The following is a 25898-nucleotide window of genomic DNA, read 5'->3' on the forward strand; positions in this document are numbered from 1 at the left end:
TAACAGGAGCACAGCAGCACTCTCTCTCTTACTCTTCTTCTCCGTCTGATCACCTGACGCACAGGTGGCAGACAACCTCATTAATGGGAGAGTGAAGGGAGATTGATCACTCCTTTATTGATCATAGACAAGTTCCCTTCTAATGACAAAATGTTAGAAAAGGCAACAAAAGGAACACTTTGTCACGTGCTGTATTGGGAACTCTAGTTAACAGTATTGTAGATGGATGGATGGATGCACCCATAGATATCTATAGAACACTAGATAAGCCAGCGCGCTGTAGCAGCTCGCTAAGTGACGTGCCTACGTGGCAGCCATCTTGGCGGGGGCGACATTCTCATTAAAGGCAATTTATACATTGAATATGAATCATAACTAACATTTCTCAGCTGATTCTCATGCGGGTTGCTTTATTGTCAACATCAAAACGTGCTATTAATACAGAACATTTGATTAAAAAAAAACAAAACAAAACAAAACAATATGGAAAAGGGCTTTCTACCAATGTAGCCTACAATTTTAATTTTACTCTTTAAGTCCAGAGGTCTGGGAATCTTTTATGTTCATGTATAAAAATAGAAAGATAAAGATCTTTATCTTATCTATATACATATATAGAAAATATGTTTTTAGATTGAAAGATTTAGTTGTAAATGTAATCAAATAATCATTAATATTAATTTATTTGTCTCTCTCTCCCTCCTTGTCTCTCTCTCTTGATATATATATATGTTTATAGAAACAAACACGCTGTGGAGATAGAATAGAAAAGAGTTTATTGCCATCTGTACAAGTTAGAAACAGGTACATTGAAACTGTTGTGCTGCCAAAAGCCACTTTGGGACCCTGGTGCTGCTGGACCAACTATTGTTGCTGTTACTGGCACTGCTACTACAACTGGTAATACAGTTACAAATGCTGATACTACTTCTATGACTTTAAAGGCTATTTATACTACTATCACTGCTTATACAACTTTACTCCAGCTTCTGTGCGGAGTTTTCATGTTCTCCACGTGCACGTATGGGTTATCTCCGGGTACTGCGACTCTCTCCCGCCACCAAAAACATGCTCATTAGGTTAACTGATCACTCTAAATTGGCTGTAGGTGTGAGTGTGACTGCCTAGTTGTCTGTCTCTATATGTCAGCCCTGTCTCTATATGTCAGCCTTGTCTCTATATGTCAGCCTTGTCTCTATATGTCAGCCCTGTCACTATATGTCAGCTCTGTCTCTATATGTCAGCCCTGTCTCTATATGTCAGCCCTGTCACTATATGTCAGCTCTGTCTCTATATGTCAGCTCTGTCTCTATATGTCAGCCCTGTCTCTATATGTCAGCTCTGTCTCTATATGTCAGCCCTGTCTCTATATGTCAGCACTGCCTCTATATGTCAGCCCTGTCTCTATATGTCAGCCCTGTCTCTATATGTCAGCCCTGTCTCTATATGTCAGCCCTGTCTCTATATGTCAGCCTTGTCTCTATATGTCAGCCCTGTCTCTATATGTCAGCCCTGTCTCTATATGTCAGCCCTGTCTCTATATGTCGGCCTTGTCTCTATATGTCAGCCCTGTTTCTATATGTCAGCCCTGTCTCTATATGTCAGCCCTTTCTCTATATGTCAGCCCTGCCTCTATATGTCAGCTCTGTCCCTGTATGTCAGCCCTGTCTCTATATGTCAGCCCTGTCTCTATATGTCAGCTCTGTCTCTTTACGTCAGCCTTGTCTCTATACGTCAGCCCTGTCTCTATACGTCAGCCCTGTCTCTATATGTCAGCTCTGTCTTTATACGTCAGCCTTGTTTCTATATGTCAGCCCTGTCTCTATATGTCAGCCTTGTGTCTATATGTCAGCCCTGTCTCTATATGTCAGCCCTGTCTCTAGATGTCAGCTCTGCGATTGACTGGCGAGCAGTCCAGGGTGTACCCCGCCTCTCTTCCAATGACAGCTGTTATAGCCCCCCCCCCCCACGACCCAGAATGGAATAAGGGGTATAGGAAATGGATGGATAAAGACGTTGCATATGATGCATTCATTGTCAACTCCGTCATAGGAGAGGCGACTGAAAATCATGGAAAAAATGCTATGATGTGTTCAAACAACAGATCAAGTTACGGAATCTTTAGTTTTTGACGAGAAACGTAAAGTTGTGAAGATTATAAATGTTAGTTTTATTTAGGGATATACAAATAATTAGGATTTTGAGAATTGTGATAAATATATCAAAACAGGATGCCTCAGACACATTTGATGTCCTTTCTTCAGTTAACTATTTAATTCTAACCAGGACTGGCTAAAGTTTGCCTGCTTTATGTTTTATTTTGGGTAAAGTAAATGTGAATTCAGTTGTATCTGTTCTAGTTAATCAAAGCAGTATTATAAGTTGGGTATAAGAGATTAAAACAACACAAAGAAGTTTCTTGAGCCTTTAGCCAACTATTAACAGTTCTGTCAGTTCATCTGTCCTCTCTTGCTCTTGCAAGTTTGTTGAAAAAGAAACCCTTTAAAAATCCTATGATAGTTTCCAGTTTTTGACTATATTTATACTATTTAAAGAGGCACATAACATGAATTACTCACATGTTACAGTTTATCCCTGTAAAAATGAAGCTCCCAACAGGAATTACCCATTATTTTAACACTATAGTAATGTAATTCTGACTTAACTGTTTTGTTTTTTGCATTACAGGTTTTCTCTGTCAAAGTTACAGCAGTCTGTAAATTTAACAAAGAAATTTGATTATTTTCACATTATTTTGCTTTGAAAATAACAGTTTTGTTTAGTTCTTTGTTTTACAAAACATAACTGTCAAATAAACAGTGATTCTTTGTTTTTCTATTTACATTTTAATGATGTCATGATTTTACAGCACTTTGCTGTCAATTTTACAGACATTTTTTACTTGCAGTCATTTAAAAATTAAAATAAGTGAAATGAGGAGAAGGACTTTGCTTTTCTGTCTGTCTTTAGTTGGAACTAAATCAATCAGTCAAACATCAGCTCACATGGCGTGAGGAAAGTCCACCAGTTTGATCATGGCTGTCAACGTCCCAGGAGTGGTAGCGATGGTCTTCTTCTACCTGCTGGTTCTAGGAACCGGTATCTGGGCTTCTTTCAAATCCAAAAGGGAGCAGAAGAAAAGTGCAGCCACTGGAGTGGATATGGCCCTGCTGGGAAACCGGAGGATTAGCTTGGTGGTGGGAATCTTCACAATGACAGGTGAGGAGAGCACAGCTGACAATGAGAATGGCAGCAACACAAAAAGCAAACACGGAGATTTGAAAAATGCATTTACATGTCTTGGGAAATTGAATGAGCTCAAAATCAGAGAGAAAAGTTGGCACTACCTTAAAAGATGTTTTTATTCATTGAAATGTCTATGAAGGAACAAAGGCATTTTAATATCTGTACCATGCACAATGTAAAAACACAGTAATATATAAGACTTTGACACCATATATTTTTCCTCATTAAGTGATAATAACTGCATGTTGTAATAATCTGCTGCATTTTGTAATAATGGCCTGATTGCATTTTGTCATTTGTTGTTACATGCTGCAGTGGTAACAAAATAAACAATACAATGACATTTTCATTTAAATGCATCCCCTGCATAGTTACTACTGACCAAACAGAAGCAGAGAGCTGATATAAAATCCCCATATTTATTTTCAGTTTTAATCTGAATGCCTCAAAAAAGCCTCTATGTTACAATACAAATGAAAGTTAACGGCGCAATATATTCTGTCTTATTAAGTTGTCCACAATGGAAAACAAAAACTTAATTGAATAGCAAAAAAGCCATATTTTTAATTCAGTGTCCTCAGATTGAAGTATTTTCCCCTGTTTAAAGTCTGTTGCACTAAACATATTTTCTTCTGAAACAGTGAAAGAGCTTTTCTTGGTTAGTGATTAAATGATTTAGTTAACATTTAACCAATGTTCAATGATAATTTACCAAAAGATATGCTCAAGAAGCTGAGAAGAAATGTGTCCAAGCAGTGTGCTTTTTGTTACCTTAAAGCAGCTTTCTGGGCCCGGCCAAATGGGGGACCAGTGTAGCTCAGGAATATCATGGGCCATAACCATATTTTATATTTAGCCTGAGTAATAACCACTCTTATCAAAGCAATAAACATTAATTTGAATTATTTCTGCTGTTGTGTAATATAATATATAACCCACCTTCTTAAAACAGAATTACTTCTTTTTGGTAATGTTAACAATGTGGATGGGCACATTGACTAAACCATTTGAAAAGTAGTGTCAGACTTCATAGCTGCAAAAATGTCCCACCAGAATGTAGAGTAAAAGGAACTGTAATAACTTTAAGGGAAAAATAATTCAATAATTTAAAGATGAAAATAGTCAAAAAATGGTTAAAAGTGGCAAAAATGAGCAGAAAGAGATGATGAAAAATAGAATAAAGCAGAAAATATTGGTTAAGAGGAAAAAAAGTGGCAATATGAGTGGTAAAAATGGTGAAAAAAGGGGCAAAATGGATGACTGAAAGTGGCAAACATGTTTAATGTAAAAACAAATGTGGCAAAATGGGCAGAAACGGTGAGGAAAAGAGGTTAAAAAGTGGCACAAATATTAATTTTAACATCACTGCTTGACAAACGTTTCAGCTTGAAAATGAATTAAAGGCTAGCCAGGACGCTAGCACCAGTTCTACAGATCCAACCCATGTGCACTGATATCATGAACAAATCCCAACTGGGGAGGGCCCGTTCTCAGGGTTTTTCAGTGGTGGCGCTAATAGCAGAAATCCTGTCCTGTAAATACATCTTATTACCAGTATAGTTTTTTGAATGAAAATAACCCTGTGAGAAAAAAATGAATCACGGCATAGTGTATTTTTAAGTATTTACATCTATTTGATTTTATTTAAATGATTAAATTTTTAGAATTTATTTATTCAAATTTCTTAAATTCAGCATAAATTTGTTAATTGCAAAAACAATTACATTTAATCAGTTAAAACATATGAATATAGTTTAAATATGACCAGCTGTGGATCAACCAAGATTCATTTAGTCTTCAGATGTGTACACAAACGTCATGAGGCAAATACATCTGAAGGCATATGATTGGTGAAATCTAATTTGTAGTAGTAACAATTGACAGTTACAGTTCATTTTAATGAATCGTCTCTGGCCCTGAACTCTTTGTGGGGAAAAGAAAACGTAAAAGTCCAGATGATTTTTTGATACTTAGTGCTAAATAAGGAGGAATATAAGGCTTTGATACCCGATGGCAACACTGCAGATGTGGATGTTTAACGCTGAGCGCTCCTCTGACTGCTCATGTCGTTTAAAGGAGTGTGTCAATGCACTGATTGGTCCAGAAGCCAGAATTACTCAAAGCATTCTCATTCGCTGATGGCAGAGAGAAATTAGACTGAGAAGGCAAAAGGCTGAGTTATACAGGAAGATAATCATGTCTCACTAAATAAAGGGTCTGTAAAACATACTGAATATTGAATTCTTTTATACTTCAAATTTAGACACCTGGTCATAATGAGGATAGCTGGATCTTTATAAATGTATAAATGTCTTACAAATCCACCTTGCAGCTACGTGGGTTGGAGGAGCATTCATCGTCGGCACTGCTGAGATGGTGTACACGCCCTCTATGGGACTGACTACAGCCATTGTGATGAACACTGCATACAGCTCATCTTTCATCATTGGTAAAAAATTTTTCTATATTCTTGCATGAATAATAACAAAAATCCAACAAGATAATATCTGAGATGAAAAAACAAGAATTTCTGTGGACTGGAAATTGTTTAGGCACCCTCATAACCTGGCATCACTTAACCCAATAGAACCATTCCAGTCATTCTGATGTGTTTCTTGACAGCAGATAGATTAGAAAATAAGCAAATTAATTTCCTTGAAAGAGAGAGGCTGTGTTAAAAGACATTAATCCAAGGCATCATAGCTTTGGTTCCCTTCCAACCATCCAGCAGTCTCCACAATAGATGATGAATTAGACTTCTGTGAGGGGAAGTTAGGGAGTTTTTTTGACATTTAGGGATAGTGATCCAGTTTTGTTAACACTTTCAAACTGTTAGCTCAATACAACAGAAGCCAGCATACCCACGAATAAATAGTTCTAATTCTTGAATGTAACAGTAGTCTTAATTTGGATCTACTGGAGTTGAAAGTGCTGGGAGCTTACTAAAGATGTATAGTTGTTAATTGTGGAAATTTTAAAGCTTACCAACAAAGTGACTCAAGAGACCTGTGTCTGCTCATCTTGACCAGATAGGATGAAAAGTTAATGTTTCTACTCCTCATGTAATGGTGTCAGAGTCTTTCAAGAAACAGGAGACCGACTCCAGTGAAAATAGTGAGTCTGAATGAAAAAAGATTGTCTTTGGCATGTAGGGAAACAAAAAAAGCATAAAAAGCGCTTCACAAATGTTTCTCCAGCTCTTGTATTTTTGGATAGTAGACAAGATGATCCCTCACTTGGATTTTTTTCTCATAAGTTTTTGTGAAGACATGTTCTGTGGTTTACGTGGCTGAAATATGCACACCACGAGTTACCTCTGCTAAAATGTGACTCTGCTTTAACATTCAGTAGTTATAAACATTAATCACTTACTCTTTTTCCTTGATCAAGCTGGAATGGTATTTTCCAAGCCAATGAGAGAAAGACGTTGCACAACGATGTTGGACCCTTTCAACATGAAGTATGGAAAATCACTAACAGCTGGACTGAGCCTGGTTTCACTTTTTGTTGATCTGATGTGGGTACCCTCAACACTGATTGGTTTAGGTGTGTACTTGTAAGCATTTTCTTCTAGATGGATGGAAATCCCTCTTTACACATAGTGTTAATTAAATGGCAGTAAAGATTAACTTGTAAAACTTAAATGCTTATTTCGATGATCTTTTTGTATAGGAGGAATCATGAATGTGGTCTTGGATTTACCTGTTGCTGTTTGCAACTGGATTTCTGCTGCTGTTGCCATCATCTACACGCTGCTGGGAGGCCTCTACTCTGTGGCCTACACAGATATTATACAGCTTTTCCTCATTTTCTTCGGTTTGGTGAGTTTGCAGTAATTGTATTCAGTATAAGAGATGTCTGGCTCCTCTTAATGTTCTAATAGTCTTACACACAGGATAAACTTTGTAGTTATCATTAACATGGTTACGTATCTCTGCAGTGGGTTTGTGTTCCTTTTGTTTTGATGAACCCATCCACCTTGGACATCAGTCAGACGTTGACGAATAACACCTTACACGCTCCCTGGATTGGAACGCCAGAACTGAAAACGGCCTGGAGGATTGCTGATGATTTCTTATTCTTTGTAAGGAAGCAACACTATGAATTTTATATTGAATCTGTTTCACTGTCGAACTTGTAAAGCATACTGACAGCTTTTAGCAGACATCACACCTTTAATTTAAACAGCACAAATCATACAACAGTTATGTTGATAGGTTTTAAGTCTGTGAGTCTCTGAGACCCAATTTGAGTTGATCTTGTGGAAATCATACTCAATGTACTTAATGACCTGCCTTGAGAAATAACAACCTTGATGATTGATTGAAGACGGAGCAAACCTGTTTCAATACAAGCTCATTTTTGAGACAGACTGTGGTTTCAAAGGGTCTTTTTTATTTTAATGTGCCAGTAGCAGGGATGAATTTTATTGCATATTATCACACAAAGCTGAATGAAAGACACACCATTTGACTTTCAGGCACTGGGGAGTTTGGGGTACCAGTGTTTACACCAGAGGACCTTGTCAGCCTCCTCCACAGCCACAGCCAAGATCACATGTCTTGTTGCTGCTTTCTTTCATCTTTTTTTCGGGATACCTCCCATCCTGCGCTTGGGGCAGGAGGCTGCATCCTGAGTGAGATGGACTTTGAATCAGCTCTCTGGGTAATTATTTTTGAAAGCTTGCTCATATGTTGAGGATGCTGTGACAATGTTCTCATTCCAACTGTGATTAAACAGTAATACAAGGAAAGGTTAAAGGACAAACCTGTTTTTTAAAGCTTTTGGCCATCACAATAATGCTTAGTCTTAAAGTACATGTGTGTGTTTGCAAATGCACTGTTTAAGTATTTTAATGTGCAAATACAGTTTGTGAAGACACTATCAGCAAATACTTATAAAAATGTACAACTCCATTACCAAAAACAATGGGGCGCTGGGTCAATGTAAATAAAAACAGGTCTCATATATATATATTTTATTCACAGAAAAACATAAAAAACATATCAGATGGAGCACAGATTGTCAAGTGGTTTAAGGCACTACCCATGTACGCGGGCGGCCTGGGTTCAAATCCGGCCTGTGGCCCTTTGCCGCATGTCTCTCCCCACTCTCTTCCCTGTTTGCCAATCTAGCCGCTGTCCTTCCTCTGTCAAATAAAAGCATGAAAAAGCCCAAAAATAAATCTTAAACAAAAAAAATAAATAAATATCAGCTGTTGAAACTGTGGCAAGCTACAGCGAGTGGGGAAGGATTAATACAACACTTTCTTAATGATTTTAAAGTTATCCAATCAAGTTAGATTTTTTTTTTTTTAGTTGCCAGACAACGCCACCCTGGGAGTTTCACTCAGAGAATTATTTCCCTTCCAGACAAGACACACAGGTTCATTACGCTCAAGGCTGTGAGACGTGGTTCAAGTTATAACAGTAGAAACTTTATTTTACAATCAGTAGTTTAAAAGTCAGTTTAAAACGCCATTCACACAAGGGGACGCTAGGGAAGGACCTAATCAGGTGCTGAGGCTTACCAGCTTACTAGCTGACAATGATGCAGTTGCAGCCTATGTTAGTAGCGCTACATACCTCTCAGCGACAGCAGACGCCTACGACCACACTAGCATTAGCCAGTTACTAGCAAGCATACACAACACCGAGAGAGAGAGAGGACACTCACCTCGATAAACCAGAGAGGGACACGCACGCACCCAGGGCACACCAAATGCTCTGCAGCGCAAAATAACAGCTGTAAGTATATCGTCAAGAAGACCAACTAACATGCTAGGTAAACCAATGCAAACATACCTGACACAGCAAACGCCTGACCTGATAGATACATTTCTATGCTGCTACAAAACTAAGATATTTTACCATTTCATAAAAAATATAAGCTCATATTGAATCCTATGGCAGCAACACATCTGTGATTAACTAACACAGTAGGAGAGAGCAGTGACAAAGGGACCACCAGGGTGATCATATTTTAGTCCATCTTGTTTGTGATCCAGATGTGTAACCATAATGTAGCACTTTTTCAAAGCTCCTCCTTGTTTTCCCTCATGTCTCAGACTGGAACTTGACCACCTATGGTTCTCCATCTCCATTTGAACGTGGAGAAGCAGCTTTAGCTCTTTCCTTTGCCCTGCAGCACCTCACTCCACCTTTCATCTCCATCCTTGGTATTGGATGTGTGGCAGCTGCTGTGATGTCGTCAGCTGACTCTGCTTTGCTTTCTGCAGCTTCTGTCTTCAGTGTGAACATATACAAGAGCATCCTGAGGCCTCAGGTAGAACACATGCATGTACAGTATTTGATTTTTAAAGCAACAAAAAACTGACTATAGTATGGTGTGTCCCGGTGGCGGCTCCAGCAGCGGTTTTAAAGGGGTGGACAGGGTGGCCAGTGATTGGCCACCCCTGATGCCACTGCATAATTTCTGGAACGCCATTGGCTCACATGCCTTGAAGCTTCCGTCATTCATATTGCCTCAGAGTTGTACTCGATACGCTATAGACAGCGGTGGACAAAGTATTCAACTCCAGTACTTGAGTCAAAGTGTTGATACTCATGGTTAAATCTTACTTAAGTACAAGTAAAAGTTGCTCAGTGAAATTTTACTCAAGTTGAAGTACTAAAGTACTTACTTTTAAAAATACTTGAGTATTCAAAAGTACAAATTACATTTTCTAATATTACATTGCTGTACTGTTTTCTCAGTGCTTTAACAGAACCTTGCAACTCTCTGAAACCACCTAATGATGTACTGACTTACAGATGCAAGAAAAAGTATGTGAACCTTTGGATTTAATAACTGGTTGACCCTCCTTTGGCAGCAATAACCTCAACCAAACGTTTCCTGTACAACCTGCACAACGGTCAGGAGGAATTTTGGACCGTTCCTCTTTACAAAACTGTTTCAGTTCAGCAATATTCTTGGGATGTCTGGTGTGAATCGCTCTCTTGAGGTCATGCCACAGCATCTCAATCGGGTTGAGACCAGGACTCTGACTGGGCCACTCCAGAAGGCGTATTTTCTTCTGTTGAAGCCATTCTGTTGTTGATGTACTTCTATGCTTTGGGTCGTTGTCCTGTTGCATCACCCATCCTCTGTTGAGCTTCAGTTGGCGGACAGATGGTCTTAAGTTTTCCTGCAAAATGTCTTGATAAACTTGGGAATTCATTTTTCTGTCAATGACAGCAATCCGTCCAGGCCCTGAGGCAGCAAAGCAGCCCCAAACCATGATGGCCCCTCCATCATATTTCACAGCTGGGATGAGGTTTTGATGTTGGTGTGCTGTGCCTTTTTTTCTCCACACATAGCGTTGTGTGTTCCTTCCAAACAACTCAATTTTGGTTTCATCTATGGACAGAATATTTTGCCAGTAGTGCTGTGGAACATCCAGGTGCTCTTTTGTAAACTTCAAACGTGCAGCAATGGTTTTTTTGGACAGCAGTGGCTTCCTCTGTGGTGTCCTCCCATGAACTCCATTCTTGTTTAATGTTTTACTTATTGTAGATTTGTCAACACAAATGTTAGCATGTGCCAGAGACTTCTGTAAGTCTTTAGCTGACACTCTAGGATTCTTCTTCACCTCATTGAGCATTCTGCGCTGTGCTCTTGCAGTCATCTTTACAGGACCACCACGCCTAGGGAGAGTAGCAATAGTGCTGAACTTTCTCCATTTGTAGACAGTCTGTCTTACCGTGGACACATGAACATCAAGGCTTTTAGAGATACTTTTGTAACCCTTTCCAGCTTCATGCAAGTCAACAATTCTTGATCATAGGTCTTCTTAGAGCTCTTTTGTGCCAGGCGTGGTTCACATCAGGCAATGCTTCTTGAGAACAGCAAATTCAGAACTGGTGTGTGTTTTTTATAGGGCAGGGCAGCTTTAACCAACACATCCAATCTCATCACATTGATTGGACTCCAGGTTGGCTGACTCCTGGCTCCAACTAGCTCTTGGAGAAGTCATTAGCCTAGGGGTTCACATACTTTTTCCACCCTGCACTGTGGATGTTTAGATGTTTTGTTCAATAAAAACATGAAAACATATCATTTTTTGTGCAGTATTAGTTTAAGCAGACTGTGTTTGTCTATTGTTGTGAATTAGATGAAGATCAGAACACATTTTATGAGCAATTTATGCAGAAATCCAAGAAATCTCAAAGGGTTCACATACTTTTTCTTGCAACTGTACATGTAGATCAACTCTGGGACAAAAAGTCTATAAAAACACCTGTAAAACCTTCACAACAAAAATGCAACCACAAACAATAATGACAACTATTGTCATTTATTTTTTTTATTTTAACATCCCCACCAAAACAAAAAAAAAAAACAGGAGGGCCTTATTTTTTCTTCTCACACATTCACTATGGGGGAGCTTAATACCTGGCTCAACAATACTTCTTCCAGCAAGACAAACCCAATAAAATAAAAATTAAAATAAATCCAATCAAAGGAAAGAAACTACAGTATTTTCAGAATGAAAGCAGGAGAGCTTGCTACATAGAGTGAGGATGATGCAACCTATCTCCGAATCCATCCCAGGTGTGAGCGCTGACTGTGATTGGTTCCCTTCTGTAAGGAGCACAGCATGTGGCAAATTGCATTTCAGAAAAGAAAAACACCAACATCTGACTACAAAGCTATGCTAAACCTAAAAGGAAGGAGTAATGACAAGCCTCCTAGAAATGTAGTGGAGTCAAAAGTACAATATTTGTCCTTGAAATGTAGTGGAGTGAAAGTCATAAGTTAAAAAAAAACCAAATACTCAAGTAAAGTACAAATACTGACAAAATGTATTTAAGTACAGTACTCAAGTAAATGTACTCCGTTACTGTCCACCACTGGCTATAGACATGCGGACACGGGACTCCAGCAGCAATACATTATTTAGAAAGTTTAAAGAGGGTACGTCCAGTCTCTTAGCCTCTGTTTTGCCTTTGTCAGCTTTGCTGTTAAAATAAAATTAGCTTGTATGCTAATCTGATGTAGGATAAAGTAAGCCTTGTGTTTACTTCTTCAGCTTTGGCTAGGTAACAGTGATTGTGGTTCCTATTCCTGTAACAGTATCAGAAATATATCTGATAGGCTAGTGCTTAAAATGCAGGAGTTTATACACTGATCCAATACCGTTTTGTTTAACTTCCTGTGCTTAACCATGCTAAATGTTAGTGTTATAAACCGCAAATCAATTCTGCGGGAAAACACTGTGTGCATGAGCTACTTTTCAGCAAATAAGAACCAAAGGACCTGCTGCTGCAGCAGAGATAGCAGGCTGTGTAACAAATATTCTCTGTATGTATTAGTGATGGGTCATGCGCAAAAGCTGCGGCTCTGAGAGCTGATGCTTTGTAGTGAATCAGAAGAGCCGACTCGCATAGAGTGAGAGCCGACTCCCAGTTTTTTTATCCTTTCGCTGCTTATTTCTCACAGTGCTCTGCCCCAGCTCTGGTCAGAACTTTATTTTGATTGGCCAGCATGGCAGCCATGTGGACAATCTCATGTGGGAAAAAGGATTATACCATTATGTGAAAACAGAGAGGGAGGTGTCGTTACCCGATCCGTCCTGGAACTGTACAGCGCATGTGCAAACACACGTCTACATCCGCTCGGCATTAATTCTAACCCCAACCAGTGGAATTTAAATGCTAAACCTGGGAATGGTTTTGTAACAGAATAAATGCACAAAATTAGGCAATTATAAGGCTTCTCATAAAAACACTGAATGCATAAAGGTTTTCAACACACTAATCATTATTTTTTGTGAAGTTAAGGCAGAATATAGGGCTACAAAAGTTCCTAAATAAGGAGTCGTTCGGGAGTCGAAAGAGCCAGCTCTTCTTTGGGAGCCGAGCCAAAAGAGCCGGCTCTCTGAAAACGTGAAGTATTTACCTGGTTGATGAAGCAGCAAAGAGCGACTGTAATTTCTCTCCCGTTACGGGTCTGTTGATTCATGTTGATGTCTGGCTGATCAGGTCTGACCTTTAAGCTTCTCCTCTCCAAAGGCTTTATTCTTAAAGACTTGTCTGAATTTTCTTCCTGCATTTTGCTGTGATCCTATAATCTCAGTTATTCTAACAGCTTATGATGTGATTTCTCACAGAAAGTTTGTCTTTACTGCATGACTTACTTTGTACGCTTCAGTTAGTGTAACATATTTCTCTGCTGCCAACTACATGCAAGTGGTTAGTTGTTCGCTTTAGGGCTCTTAACTTCTCTAATGCACATGTGCAACTTGTAACAGCAGTCAGTGGAAAGTTGCAGGTGCTCAAGAGATGCACACATGAAACAGGAAGTAACATTAAACATTTCTAACTGACCTTTTTTTATTGCACATCAGATTAATCCTTAAATATGTCATAGTCATTAAGAAAAGTAAATGGGAGTTTATTTGTGAAGAATTTAAATATTTGTATTTCAAACAAAAGTTTAAAATTTTACTTGGTAACTTCTTTCTGGTAAGAGTGATGGGCTGCAGCACCCCAGCTGCCCCTATTGACCAGCCGCCACTGTTGTCCATCCACTCTTGAGATATGTCATTCATTTGAAAAGGAAAAATGTAGCTCTGTCTTGTTGGAATGGTATAAAGTAATATGAGGAAGAACATTTATTTAACCAGATAAAGATCCATTGAGATTGAGATCTCTTTTACAAGGGTGACCTGGTGGAATAGTCAGCAGCACACACACACGGCCAGATCACCAACATAGAGAGAAAATGAATAAGACAATAGTACAGTGGAGCATTATTCAGTCATTTGCGCTCTAGCTGATAATCTTTATCTCTTCTTTCTTCTCCAGGCATCAGACAGAGAGATTCAGTGGGTGATCCGTGCTGCTGTGGTGGTAGTTGGCGTTGTCAGTACGTCACTCACCATCCTGAAAAACAGCATCTTACTATTTTGGTTTGTTGGTGCTGAAGCAGCCTACATCGTTATCTTCCCTCAACTCGTCTGTGTCCTCTTCTTCAACATCTCCAATGGTTATGGGGCTGTTATGGGTTTGCTTGTGGGGATTTCTTTACGACTACTCAGTGGGGACCCGACACTGGGATTAGCACCAGTCATACACTTCCCAGGATGCACTCTTGAGGACGGTGTTTATCTCCAGTACGCTCCAGTTAAGACCATCTGCATGCTTTCTATGGTTGCCGCCATCTTGATTTTCTCCTACCTGGCTTCGGTGCTCTTCAACAAAGGTCTGCTTCCTGAGAGGTGGGATGTCTTCAAAGTGAAAGGACAGTTCTCACCACAACAGCTGACACCAAGAGATGGCGCCACAGAACCAAATGAGACTGAGAAACTGAAGATGTACAATTTTCAGGCCGAGGCATCAGAGCCAGTGATGACCAGTAACTCTGAGTGAAAGTGTTTTTTGTAACATCATGCACTAACTTTCTTAGTGGCAGCCTCAAAAACAGAGAAAGTCTAATCCTGGAAGTTAGAAAAATGTTTTGAAATAATCAGTTAAAACTATCATATTATCATGTGTATCAAGGCATACAATCCATTATATTGATTTGCAAGGTGCATCTAAAAAGATTAAAATATCATGAAAAAGTTGACTATTTTCCCACCATAATTTTATTAAAAAAGTGAAGCTTCCATAGATTTTTTCTCATATAAAGTAAAATATTTCAAGACTATTTTATTTTAATATGATGTTTGCAGCTTAAAGCTGGAATTTGGACTTCTTTTCAAAATTGTTGAAAGCAGGGGTTCCCACATGTTGAAATACCAAGAACTGCCAGCAGAGAACACCAAAGTAGCAAAATTTTAAAGTCTTGTAGAAAAGTCAAATTTTTTGGAAATGACAGTGTTTTGATACCAGCAGCCATGCACACAGATAAACACAAACAAGTGATAATGAGGACCAATAAAAGCAATCATATGTAAAGAGTTTCTTTTCATATAACAACACCAGAGAGGTACAGAACACACCCAAACATGAAACATAAATACTAAAAGAACAAAACAACGCATAGCTCTAGGCCTGTGTTGTTGCAATATTAATACATCTGCTGCAAATCATTCATTTACTTTTTTACTGAATGCCATTTTACCACAGTTACCCACAATTTAGTGTCTGAATCTGTCTATAGCAGGGGTGTCAAACTCAATCACAGCAGGGGCCAGATTCTGAATTCAGGTCTAGCCTGAGGGCCTAACAGGGTCACCTTTTAAACCCTAAACTGTCAACCTCATTTCACCAGTAATACAACCTGAGAAAAACTTAGCACTGATGATCATTGATTTTGAAATTTAAAGAGTTCAAAAGATAAGTTTAAAGGCTCACAATCTGAAAAAAGTAAACTTATTAGTTCAAAAAAGCCAAAACATGAAACTGAAATTGAAAAATAATGTTTTTTAAATACAAATATATTAATAAGAAAGTCAAACTCCCGAGTTTAAAAGGCCAAAGTATGAAATCAAATTTGTAATCATGAAATTAAAAGTCAAATTATGACTCAAAAATTTAAATTGTGAGTCCAAACGATCAAACCATGGGATTATGAAGTCAAAGTTTGGGGTTGAAAATACGAGGTAAAATAGAAAATAATTGGTTTAACAGGTCAAAATATTAGAATTATGAATCTTAAAGCTTTAAATATTTTATGAGAAGTCAAAATTATGAGTTGAAATGCTCAAAATACAAAATAAAAAGTCAAAATCCTAAGTTTGAGTCCTAATTGTGAGATGCTAAATTGAAAATTTGAAATTAAAACAGAAATTAATTTCTTTTTCCACATTCCTGTCTTCTTATCTAAATATTTTTAGTGCTCTTTCAGATTTTATGACTTAACAAGGATATCTTAAATCATCAAGGATAAGTTTACATTTTTATATTTGAGGAAATCTGCAGAACTCAGACTGATGGGCCAGTTATAACAGCCATATGAGATCATCTTGCCGGAGGGATTTAACTTTTCCACAGGCCGGATTTGGCCCCGGTCCTTGAGTTTGACTCCACTGGTCTATAGAGATCTACCTAAAGTAGGCTTGATATGAAGACATTTTGAAGCTCTTTGAGTGACTTGTATCTTGGTGTTAGGGCAAGAGTTCCATCCGCCTTTACATCCTCCTTATTTACATTTGGAATATTAGTAGTTGAACATAATTTTAGATGTGTACCTCATAATTTATGCACATCTGTAATGACTTTATCTTAAAACCATTTGGAGAGTCTGAGTTTCAGAGTTATTGCAGGCTTGAAGCACCCTGTAAAAGAGGTCCGCTTCTCTCCTGGTCAACTGGCTCAATGTGCTGAGCTTATTTGAAGCACCTGTGGCATGTGGCTGACTTTTCCCTTCATATGGAGTTAGAAAGCATGAACTGGTCCACAGTCCATACCAGTAGGTGGCAGAAAGGCACCAATTTGTTGCGTGCTGACTGCCTATAAACGGTATTTAAGAAGAGGAAGGCTGCCTTTTCCCTCCATCTCTGCTTGTGGTTTCAACTGTGGTCTGTTCATGATTGCTGTTTTTGTGATTCTGATGTCATTGTATTTAACTTCATTTTCATGTTGTGGTTTTCTTTCCTGTTAAAGGAGGGAAGGAGTTAACTTAAGAACAAAACTACATTCAAAATACAAACAACCCTTGAACCTAACTACAACTAACTACTTATAAACCAGTCTGATCTGAAATAGAGAATCTAATAAAGGAAAAAAAAGAGAAACAACTTTATTTTTTCATGTTTTATTTACCTGCAGGAGTTTTATAACAAGTTTGAAACTGTTACTCCAATAATGCCTATGAAAATATTCACCCCCTTGGGTTTTGTATCCTGTAAATGATTTCTTAAAATCATTAAATTGTCAATAAAAACAAAAATCTTTAATGTCAAATTGAAAACAGAGTGTAATGAGGATAAAAAAATGTAATGTAAAATAAGTGGCTGCATAAATATTTACCCCAGTCAGTATTTATTCAATGCATCTTTGGCTGCAATCACAGCTCTGAGTCTGTGTGGATAGGTCTAAATCAGACTTACACATCTGGACACTGCAATTTTACTCCATTCTTCCATTCTCCATTACTTTGCTCCTTTCTTCTCTATCAGGTTGCACTGGGATCCGGCGTGAACAGCCCATTTCAAGTCCAGTCAGAAGTTCCATACTGGATTGAGGTCTGGGCTTTGACTCGGCCACTCCAGAACATTGACTTCGTAGTCTTTAAACCATTTCTGTGCAGCTTTCATGGTATGCTCACTGTCATTGTCTTGCTGGAAAATACATTTTCTCCCAAGCCATAGTTCTCTTGCAAACTGCATAAGATTGCCTTCCAGGATTTTTCTGTATTTTTCCACATTTATTTTATCTTTCCTGGGCCAGCTGCCAAGAAACATCCCCACAACATGATGCTGCCTCCACCGTGCTTCACAGTGAGGAAGTTGTGTTTGTGGTGATATGCAGTGTTTGGTGTCTGCCCAGCGTCTTCTCTGTTGGCCATGTGGGCCAGTCTCCCACATACTTTTTGGTGAACTCTTGTTGAGATTTAATCTGGGTGTTCTTCAACAGTGGCTTTCTCTTTGCCACTCTTCCATAAAGCCTTATGGTAACGGGCAACAGCTGTTGTAAGCAGAGTCTCTCTCATCTCTGCTGGGCACTGCAGTTTGCTGATATGTCTGTGCTTGATTTTAAGTACAGTGCCAGCTTTTTGCATTTAAAGTATTCAGTCTCTGGTGTAATTTTCATACTGTTTCCCCATTCAAATAGAATCTAGAACTGGTCAAGCAAAATCTGGGCACATAGTTGACATAAGTGCTACATGATAATGCATGACCACATCAAGAATAAAGCAAACAGCAGTTCAGGATTTGGCTTGCGTAGACATAACATTATTTCAGCATGTTAACAAATAGTTTCTTATGAGCAAGACATCCCACAAGGCATAACACAAAATATTTACATAATATTGTTTTAAATGATACAATAATAGGTATAATAACCCTTGTCTCATATCTCTAACACCAAAAGTTAAGCTCTGTTTGATTAAAGGCCAAAATCTTCAAAGTATTATTTTCATTTATACAATTTTTCAGTGACAATTATCATCCTATCATGCTTCTATCATAAGATGTTTGCAAACATTTCTCAAATACTTTGGGTTTCAAGGCCGCAGGGACACTGAGAGCTTGTGCTAATCATTGGCTCTGATGCACCTTCAGCCTCGGCCTTACAGCTGTTTGTCTTCCGCTCCTCTTCTTTACTCTGCTTCGTGACCCCACTTATCGGAGAAAATTGTTGTGGTGACTCCTGGGCTTTCACTTTGAAGACATCCCACCTCTCAGGAAGCAGGCCTTTGTTGAAGAGCACTGAAGTCAGGTAGGAGAAAATCAGGATGGCAGCTAAAGCAGACAGCATGGAGATGGTCTTAACTGGAGAGTACTGGACATAAACACCGTCCTCGAGAGTGCATCCTGGGAAGTGTATGACTGGTGCTATTCCTAGTGATGGATCCCCACTGAGTATTCTTAAAGAAATTCCCACAAGTACGCCCATAACAGCCCCATAACCATTGGAGATGTTGAAGAAGAGGACACAGACGAGTTGAGGGAAAATAGCGATGTAGGCTCCTTCACCACCAAGGATCCAAAACTGTATAATGCTGTTTTTCAGGCTGGTCAATGACGTGCCAACCACACCCACTACCACCACAGCAGCACGGATCACCCACTGAATCTCTCTGTCTGATGCCTGGAGAAGAAAGGAGAGATAAAGATCATCAGATATAAAGAAAATTAGCTTAACTGCCCAAATTTTAAATAAATCCTCTATTGCTTCTTTTGTCAAATCCCCTCTCTTCCTGCATTGTTTCTTCATCATGTCACTTTGTATTGTTTCTACGATTTTATCCCTCTTCTGGTGTATCAGATTTAAGACAGTTGACACGAACATTGCAATAAACTTTTGGAGCTTTACATACACTACATAAACAGAAGTGTTTGGCCACACCTGTCAATTACTGAATTCAAGTGTTTCAATCAGGCCTGCTGCCATAGGTAAATAAGATAATGCATCTAGCCATGCAGTCTCTATTTGTTAACATTTCTGATACAAAATTGGTCATTCTGAGGAGTTCAGTGACTTCAAGCATGGTGCTGTAATAGGATGCCACCTCTTCAGTGATGCAGTTCATGAAAGTTCATCCCTGCTGAATACTCCACAGTCAACCGTTAGTGATGTTATTAGAAAGTGGAAGCGTTTAGGAACAACAGCAACTCAGCTATAAAGCAGAAGTAAAATCACAAAAAGGAGTCAACAGCTGCCAAAGCGCATGGTGCTCTGCTGATTCTATAGCTGAAGAGTTGTGAACTTCCACTGGCATTAATGTAAGAATAAAAAATGTGTGACGGGAGCTTCATGGACTGGATTTCCACTGCCGAGCAGTTGCATGCAGGCCTCACATCACCAAGTACAATGCCAAGCATTAGATGGAGTAGTGTGAACCACAGTGACACTGGACTGTGGAGCAGTGGAGATGCATTCTGTGGAGTGATAAATCACACTTGTCAGTCTGATGGGCAAGTCTAGATTTGGCAGACTTTATGTTTTTGTTGGAGGAGGGTTAATGGTATGGGTCTGTTTTTCAGGCCCCATATCTCCAGTGAATGCTTGATGCTTCAGCATACAAACACATTTTGGACAATGCTATGCTTCCGATTTTGTGTTAACTGTTTGGAGAGGGTCCTCCTCTATTCCAACATGACTGCACCCAAGTGCCTAAAGCAAGAACTATAAAGGCACGGTTTGATGAGTTTGGTGTGGAAGAACTTGACTGGTCTGCACAGAGCCCCGACCTCAACCCCATCAAGCACCTTTGGGGTGAACTGGAACAGAGAGCCAAGCCTTCTCGTCCAAAATCAGTGTCCGACCTTATGAATGCTCTTTAGAGTGAATGGGCACAAATTTCCACAGAAACACTCCAAAATCCTTGTGGAAAGCCTTCTTAGAATTGTGGAGCTGCCAAAGGGGAGCCAACTCCATAATAAAGTACATGTTTTTGAATATACAGTTGCCTCGCAGCTGAATACTTTTGTCCATAAAGTGTATCAAATACATGCATGTTTGCTACCTGAGGCCTGAGGGCGTTCCTGTATATGTTCACACTGAAGACAGAAGCTGCAGAAAGTAAAGCAGAATCAGCAGATGACATCACGGCCGCTGCCACACATCCGATACCGATAATGGAGATGTAGGACGGAGTGAGGTGCCGCAGGGCAAAGGGAAGAACAAGAGCTGCCTCCCCACGTTCGTATGGAGGTGGAGAACCATAGGTGGTCACGTTCCAGTCTAAAAGCAGACAAAAGAAAGACTTTAATCTCTGCTGCAATATTAGCTTTAAAGCAAAGAAGAGGAAACTTTTTTCGCCCTGTATTAAAATGCACTTGCTGTTACGAAGATGTGATGTGTGTTACACTCAAGTCTTGTGAATGAGGTCAGAGAAGAATGTTACAAAGTCACTGTGTAGTCATTACTCAGGATTTTGTACTTTATATATGACTCTTTTTAGTTGGATGTTTTCTTTCTATTTTCCTGATATGGCTGTTTCATAACAAAAACACTTTCAAGACTCATAAACTGGGCACTTTTATCTCTTTGAACTTAAAGGAGTCATCAATTAATGATGCTTTCGTGGAGCTACCATTAGCAGTGATTTTGGATAACACTGTTGGGTGCCACAGTATTTACGATCCAGACTGGACCACTGTGTACTGCCAACAGCTCATTGAAAAAATCATAATCACTTTAAGAAGAGTGAGACATCAGTTTAAACACACCATGACCAGGTAGACTCAAGCAGAGAAGAACAAGCAGAAAAAGCAAGACTTCAGTCAATGCTGTTTTTGTCAGGACTTGCTCTGTTACTTTACTCTTATTAGGCTGATCAAATTCACCCACAACTTCAACAAAACACATAACAGGTGGATAACGATGATGTGGAATTTCCATCCCCCACTGGGGTTAATCTCCTGACTGATTTAACCCCTGATTATTACAAAATTATAATGCCAAATCACTATTGACTGAATTCATAATAAATTTTATGCCATCAAGGAGTGAAATTGTGGTCTTTATCACTTATATTTGAACAGGACATTGTTAATAAATCATGTGGCATATTTACTTCCAGTTCTCATCAGAGGGTTAAAATTTCTCTCACCATTGGTAAAAATGTATATAACTGAACATTTCTTCCAAATCTGGACACATGCTGCCCTATCAAATGAGAGGTCTGCTGGTTTGGTCAAGGAGCAGCACTAAAAGTCCAGTTTAAAAGTCAGGTTTTCATTCAGTAAAGGGAAGGGTTTGGAACTCTATCAGCTGATCAGGCTGCAGATTAGGTCCTGTGTATGCAGCTGGCCTTTGCTCTCTTGTCCCTGTTTCTGATTCCTTCAACTGTCTTCCTCTATCCTTAAAGAAACAAAAAGCCTGAAATAAATCTTAAAGAAAAAAAAATCTCCTCATTGAACCCCTCTCTCTCTCTCTTTCCTCTCTGGGGTCTGTACTGTTAATGCACTGATCCCAGGTCAGGTGTAACAAACCCAGATATCATATGAAAGGGGTTGCTATTTTATAGACTTAAAAAACAATATTTAATGTATATTATGAGCCACAAAGTCTTAAAAATGTATCCCCAGTGGATGCTATACATTGTAATGGTAAAAGGGCAGCATGATATTCCTGTCTGATTTGTTCCGATGACTTGCTCTTCAAATCTCTATCTAAATTAGCTTAGTAACATGTGTGCATGTGTAAACTTGCAGTGCTCATTAAATGCTAGCTGTATCAAATATTGAGTTATTTAAGGATTTAAAAACTCCAGATGCCTGTTATTATACTATATATTATATGTTTTGTCATGTTGATATCACAAAAAAACAAAAAACAAAAAGTCAGTCCTGCAGGATGTCTCATTGGAGAAAATGTGGCCCCTGACCTAAAATGAGTTTGATGCCCTTGCTTTAGGCCGGGGTGTCCAAACTATGGCCCATGGGTCAAATGCAGCCCGTGATCCAATTTTGATTGGCCCACAGCAGACTCTAGAAATAACATGACCTATGGCCCACATTAGAACATGAAGCTTGAGCCAAACTGTGCTGTACTTCAGAGTCTTAGCACAGGGTGGCACAACCATGCTAATTCTGTAAACAAACATCTGGACAAGACGAACTTAGTGATGTGTTTGTTTGTGATTAAATATAAACAACACTGTGATAAACATATCGGCAACCCCAAAAAATAACAATATCTTGCCAGTAGCAGCAATGGCATTCGAGGGGTGGAGCCAGTTGTAGCTGGAGCCAAACAGGGCCTCCTAAAATCTGATTGGTATCCACACAAACCTGGAAATGATTATCTATTTGCCAGCTGATTTGCTCTGAGCATGCTATTGGCTCCCATGATGCTGTAAAACTGCTGGCAACACTTTTCAACCCTCCTCCACCCCAGCTCCTCCTTTATTCTTCTTCTGACTTTATCAATACCATTTAGTTGTTACTTATGCCTGCTTTGCTCTGGGGTTTCTAATTCCCCTCTCCCTGCCTTAGGCTTTCCTTATTGGCATAGGAAGAACAGGATGTTTAATGCTTTCCATGTGGACAATCAGTGCTAATAAATAATATAATAAATGTTTCCTGATTGATCTGTAAGCCATTCATACAAACTGTTGCTAAATAGCATATACAACAACATCTGAATTTTACAGTAAATGTTAAATGCAGTCATGATTTCATCCCAAACGAAGAGGACTAAAAGATGATTACCTGTGGATGCAGCTGCTGCCCCAAGCAATATTGAAGGTGTACCAAATAAAAGGAAGATGAAACCAGCAACGATGCATGTGATCTTGGCTGTGGCTGTGGAGGAGGCTGACAAGGTCCTTTGGTGGAAGCACTGGTATCCCAGACTCCCCAGTGACTGAAAGTCCAAATTGTTTTTCATTCAGTTTAATCACGTGTGACCTTCCAAATAAAACTGCAAAGCTGATGGATTGGCCAGATTCCATGTCTGTCATCAGGCAGATCCAAGTTGCAAAGCTGAAACACTTCAATGGTCAGAGAATGAAAGGACCTATCACCATCATCTGATGAGATTAATGTGGTAGCTACTGGAGTAGTTTAGTTGTACTGCAAGCAAGTAAACAATGGTGACTGGCGAAGAGATCAGCATGAATGCAGTTATAGCGGCACTTTTCTCCGAAAACTATTTCAGTAAAAGAAGAGCACAGAACCACATGAAAGCTTTTCTTGTAGAAAGTGTTTTTGTTCCTCACTCTATCTAGTGTGTCATGTTCTGTCCCACTTAATGCTATGAAATGCACATCTGCTGTACCCTGAATGATCCTTTCAGCTAAACAAAAATACAATTTAAACCATTCATCCCATCGTGGAGGATAGTTCAGTTTCCCCTGACATAGTACTATATATCTGTCATACTGTTTATGATCATGCTGTGTTATTGTTAAAGAGTCTCTTTAGTACCATAGAGAAAGGCTCCACTGCAAAATAAGCTACAATACTTCAATAAACTTAAAGTCATGTTGGTTCCTTACAAAGAATAAGAAATCATCAGCAATCCTCCAGGCCGTTTTCAGTTCTGGCGTTCCAATCCAGGGAGCGTGTAAGGTGTTGTTCATCAACGTCTGGCTGATGTCCAAGGTGGATGGGTTCATCAGAACAAAAGGAACACAAACCCACTGCAGACATTGATTACAATGTTAAGGACACACAAATTCTAAGGTTGTCATTTTGAAAATGTTATGCCATAAATAGGAATGTTTTGTTTTTTTTTTGTAAAAAGCTAGTCACGTCATGAAAAACAAATGAGAAAACTCACCAAACCAAGGAATATGAGAACCAGTTGTATAACATCTGTATAGGCCACAGAGTAGAGGCCTCCCAGCAGCGTGTAGATGATGGCGACTGCAGCAGAAATCCAGATGCAAACAGCAAAAGGTAAATCCAAGACCACATTCATGATTGCTCCTGTGAAAATCATTGTTCAAGTTAGCGTTGAAAACTAGAGTTAGCATCAGAAGTCTCATCAGTGTAATGTCAAGAAGGATTTACATCCAAGTGTAGATTTACTACTGAAATGAAGCAATACATACGGCAAATAATGGATTGCACATGTGAATAGCACCAGGGCTTGCACAAAATTAGCACTGCATTCTATTCACAGAAGATTTGGTACTGATAACACACCCACCATCTGAGCACACTTTGTGCCTTTTTTTTTTAAATAACCCCATTCAACATTAGAATGTCTTTTAGCAGACACCCTTGTCCAAAGCATTGTACAGAGATAGATATGTGTTTATGCATTGTAAACATTTATAATTATTTTATACATAAATAATTTTAATTTTTTTTTTATAAATATCATAAAATATTAATTGGGCCAAGGGCCCACACTGGCTCCACATCCACTCTTCAGTGGATATACAGTATAAAATCTGTCTCTGCAGTGCAACAAAACAAGACCAAAGAGAAACATTTCAGGACTTCTTTGATCCTTAATCTGATCATCCATCTGTCTACTTCTGTTGGGAAAAAAAAGCTTGTTGGAGGGCAATCTGGTTTCATAAATGTGTAAATATCCACCATCCAAATCAAATACTTTGTCATTTAAGCATGGACACTTTTTGAGTCTTTGAGTAGGAGTCTATTAGCGTAGCTTCTCCTGTCTTGCAAAGGTGCTCACAATCAGTTTGTGAAGGTATTTTCTGCACACAGCTGTCTAAGGCAGTGATTCCCAACCTTTTTGGCTGACCGCTGAGGTCAGCCCTATAGATGGCTCTGTCCATGTCTGAGTGATTGATGCTACTTTGAGGGCCCTAACATAGAGTTGCATTTGCTTGTACTGAATGCTGTCGCTAATGGCTGCCTCCACTGTGTTAACTAGAGCCATACATACAGAGTTGCACTATGGGCGGGGTTTACTTGTGCTGAGAGCCCTCTAATGGCTGTCTCCACTGCTCTAAATACTCAGATATAGCTTTAGCCTCTGTTAAACCAGAACTGGGCCACATTGCTGTATGACAAAGAATAAAAACAACCCTATAAGCTTTTCATGTTGGGAAAGATGTTTCACTCCTCTGCTGAGCTGCTTTGGCATGACTATGTGAGAGTTGAGGGGGAAAAGGTAACTTCTTGTGTCAATGCTTGTGTATGCTGGCTGCTCGAGGAGCGATTAGCTCTGAATTAGTCACAGCAGCTCTTTGTCAAAACTGGACATTATTAAAACAGGCAAAGACAGCTACTCTAAAAGCTTTCTGTTGCAGAAAGGTTTTTTTTTGCCTTTCTGCCAAACCGCTTCAGCTTGAGTGTGTGATCGTTAAACGGGGAAAGGGTTGCTTGTGCTTGTATTTACAGCTGCTAGCTGAACGTTAGCTCTGCCTTAGCCAGACCATCACATTTCTTCATCACAGTTAGCGCTGAGAGCAACAAGGAAAGCTTTCTGTGACAGAAAACAATATTGTCGCTCTTCTGTCGTCCCACTTTGGCATGACTATGTGATAGTTACAGGAAAGGGTTAGTTGCTGTATACAGCTTATGAGTTGTTGTGTCCCAGCTAATGATCCACTAGCAGGCCTGTCATTAGCTGGGACTGAGCCACAGCAGTGCTTCTGTCTGAACCACA

General features: G+C 39.2%; 1 protein-coding gene and 1 pseudogene across 2 annotated transcripts in view; one reads left to right on the forward strand and one right to left on the reverse strand.

The window, feature by feature from the left end:
* Positions 1-3035: 3035 nt before the first annotated feature.
* On the forward strand, positions 3036-14618 carry LOC121511217 (annotated as a pseudogene).
* A 2351-nt stretch (positions 14619-16969) lies between these two features.
* LOC121510998 (high-affinity choline transporter 1-like) overlaps positions 16970-25898 on the reverse strand; it is a 38374-nt gene continuing 29445 nt past the window's right edge. For both annotated transcript variants that reach the window (XM_041789457.1, XM_041789456.1), the window contains 5 exons: positions 24093-24241; positions 23809-23952; positions 23021-23174; positions 20329-20546; positions 16970-18950 (listed from right to left, as the gene is read on the reverse strand). In XM_041789457.1, coding sequence (XP_041645391.1) covers positions 18348-18950; positions 20329-20546; positions 23021-23174; positions 23809-23952; positions 24093-24241 — 1268 coding nt within the window. In that variant the 3' untranslated portion in view covers positions 16970-18347. The remainder of the gene's footprint in view (positions 18951-20328; positions 20547-23020; positions 23175-23808; positions 23953-24092; positions 24242-25898) is intronic.

The sequence above is a fragment of the Cheilinus undulatus genome, linkage group 6, assembly GCF_018320785.1.
Source record: "Cheilinus undulatus linkage group 6, ASM1832078v1, whole genome shotgun sequence".
In the NCBI taxonomy this organism is placed as follows: domain Eukaryota; kingdom Metazoa; phylum Chordata; class Actinopteri; order Labriformes; family Labridae; genus Cheilinus; species Cheilinus undulatus.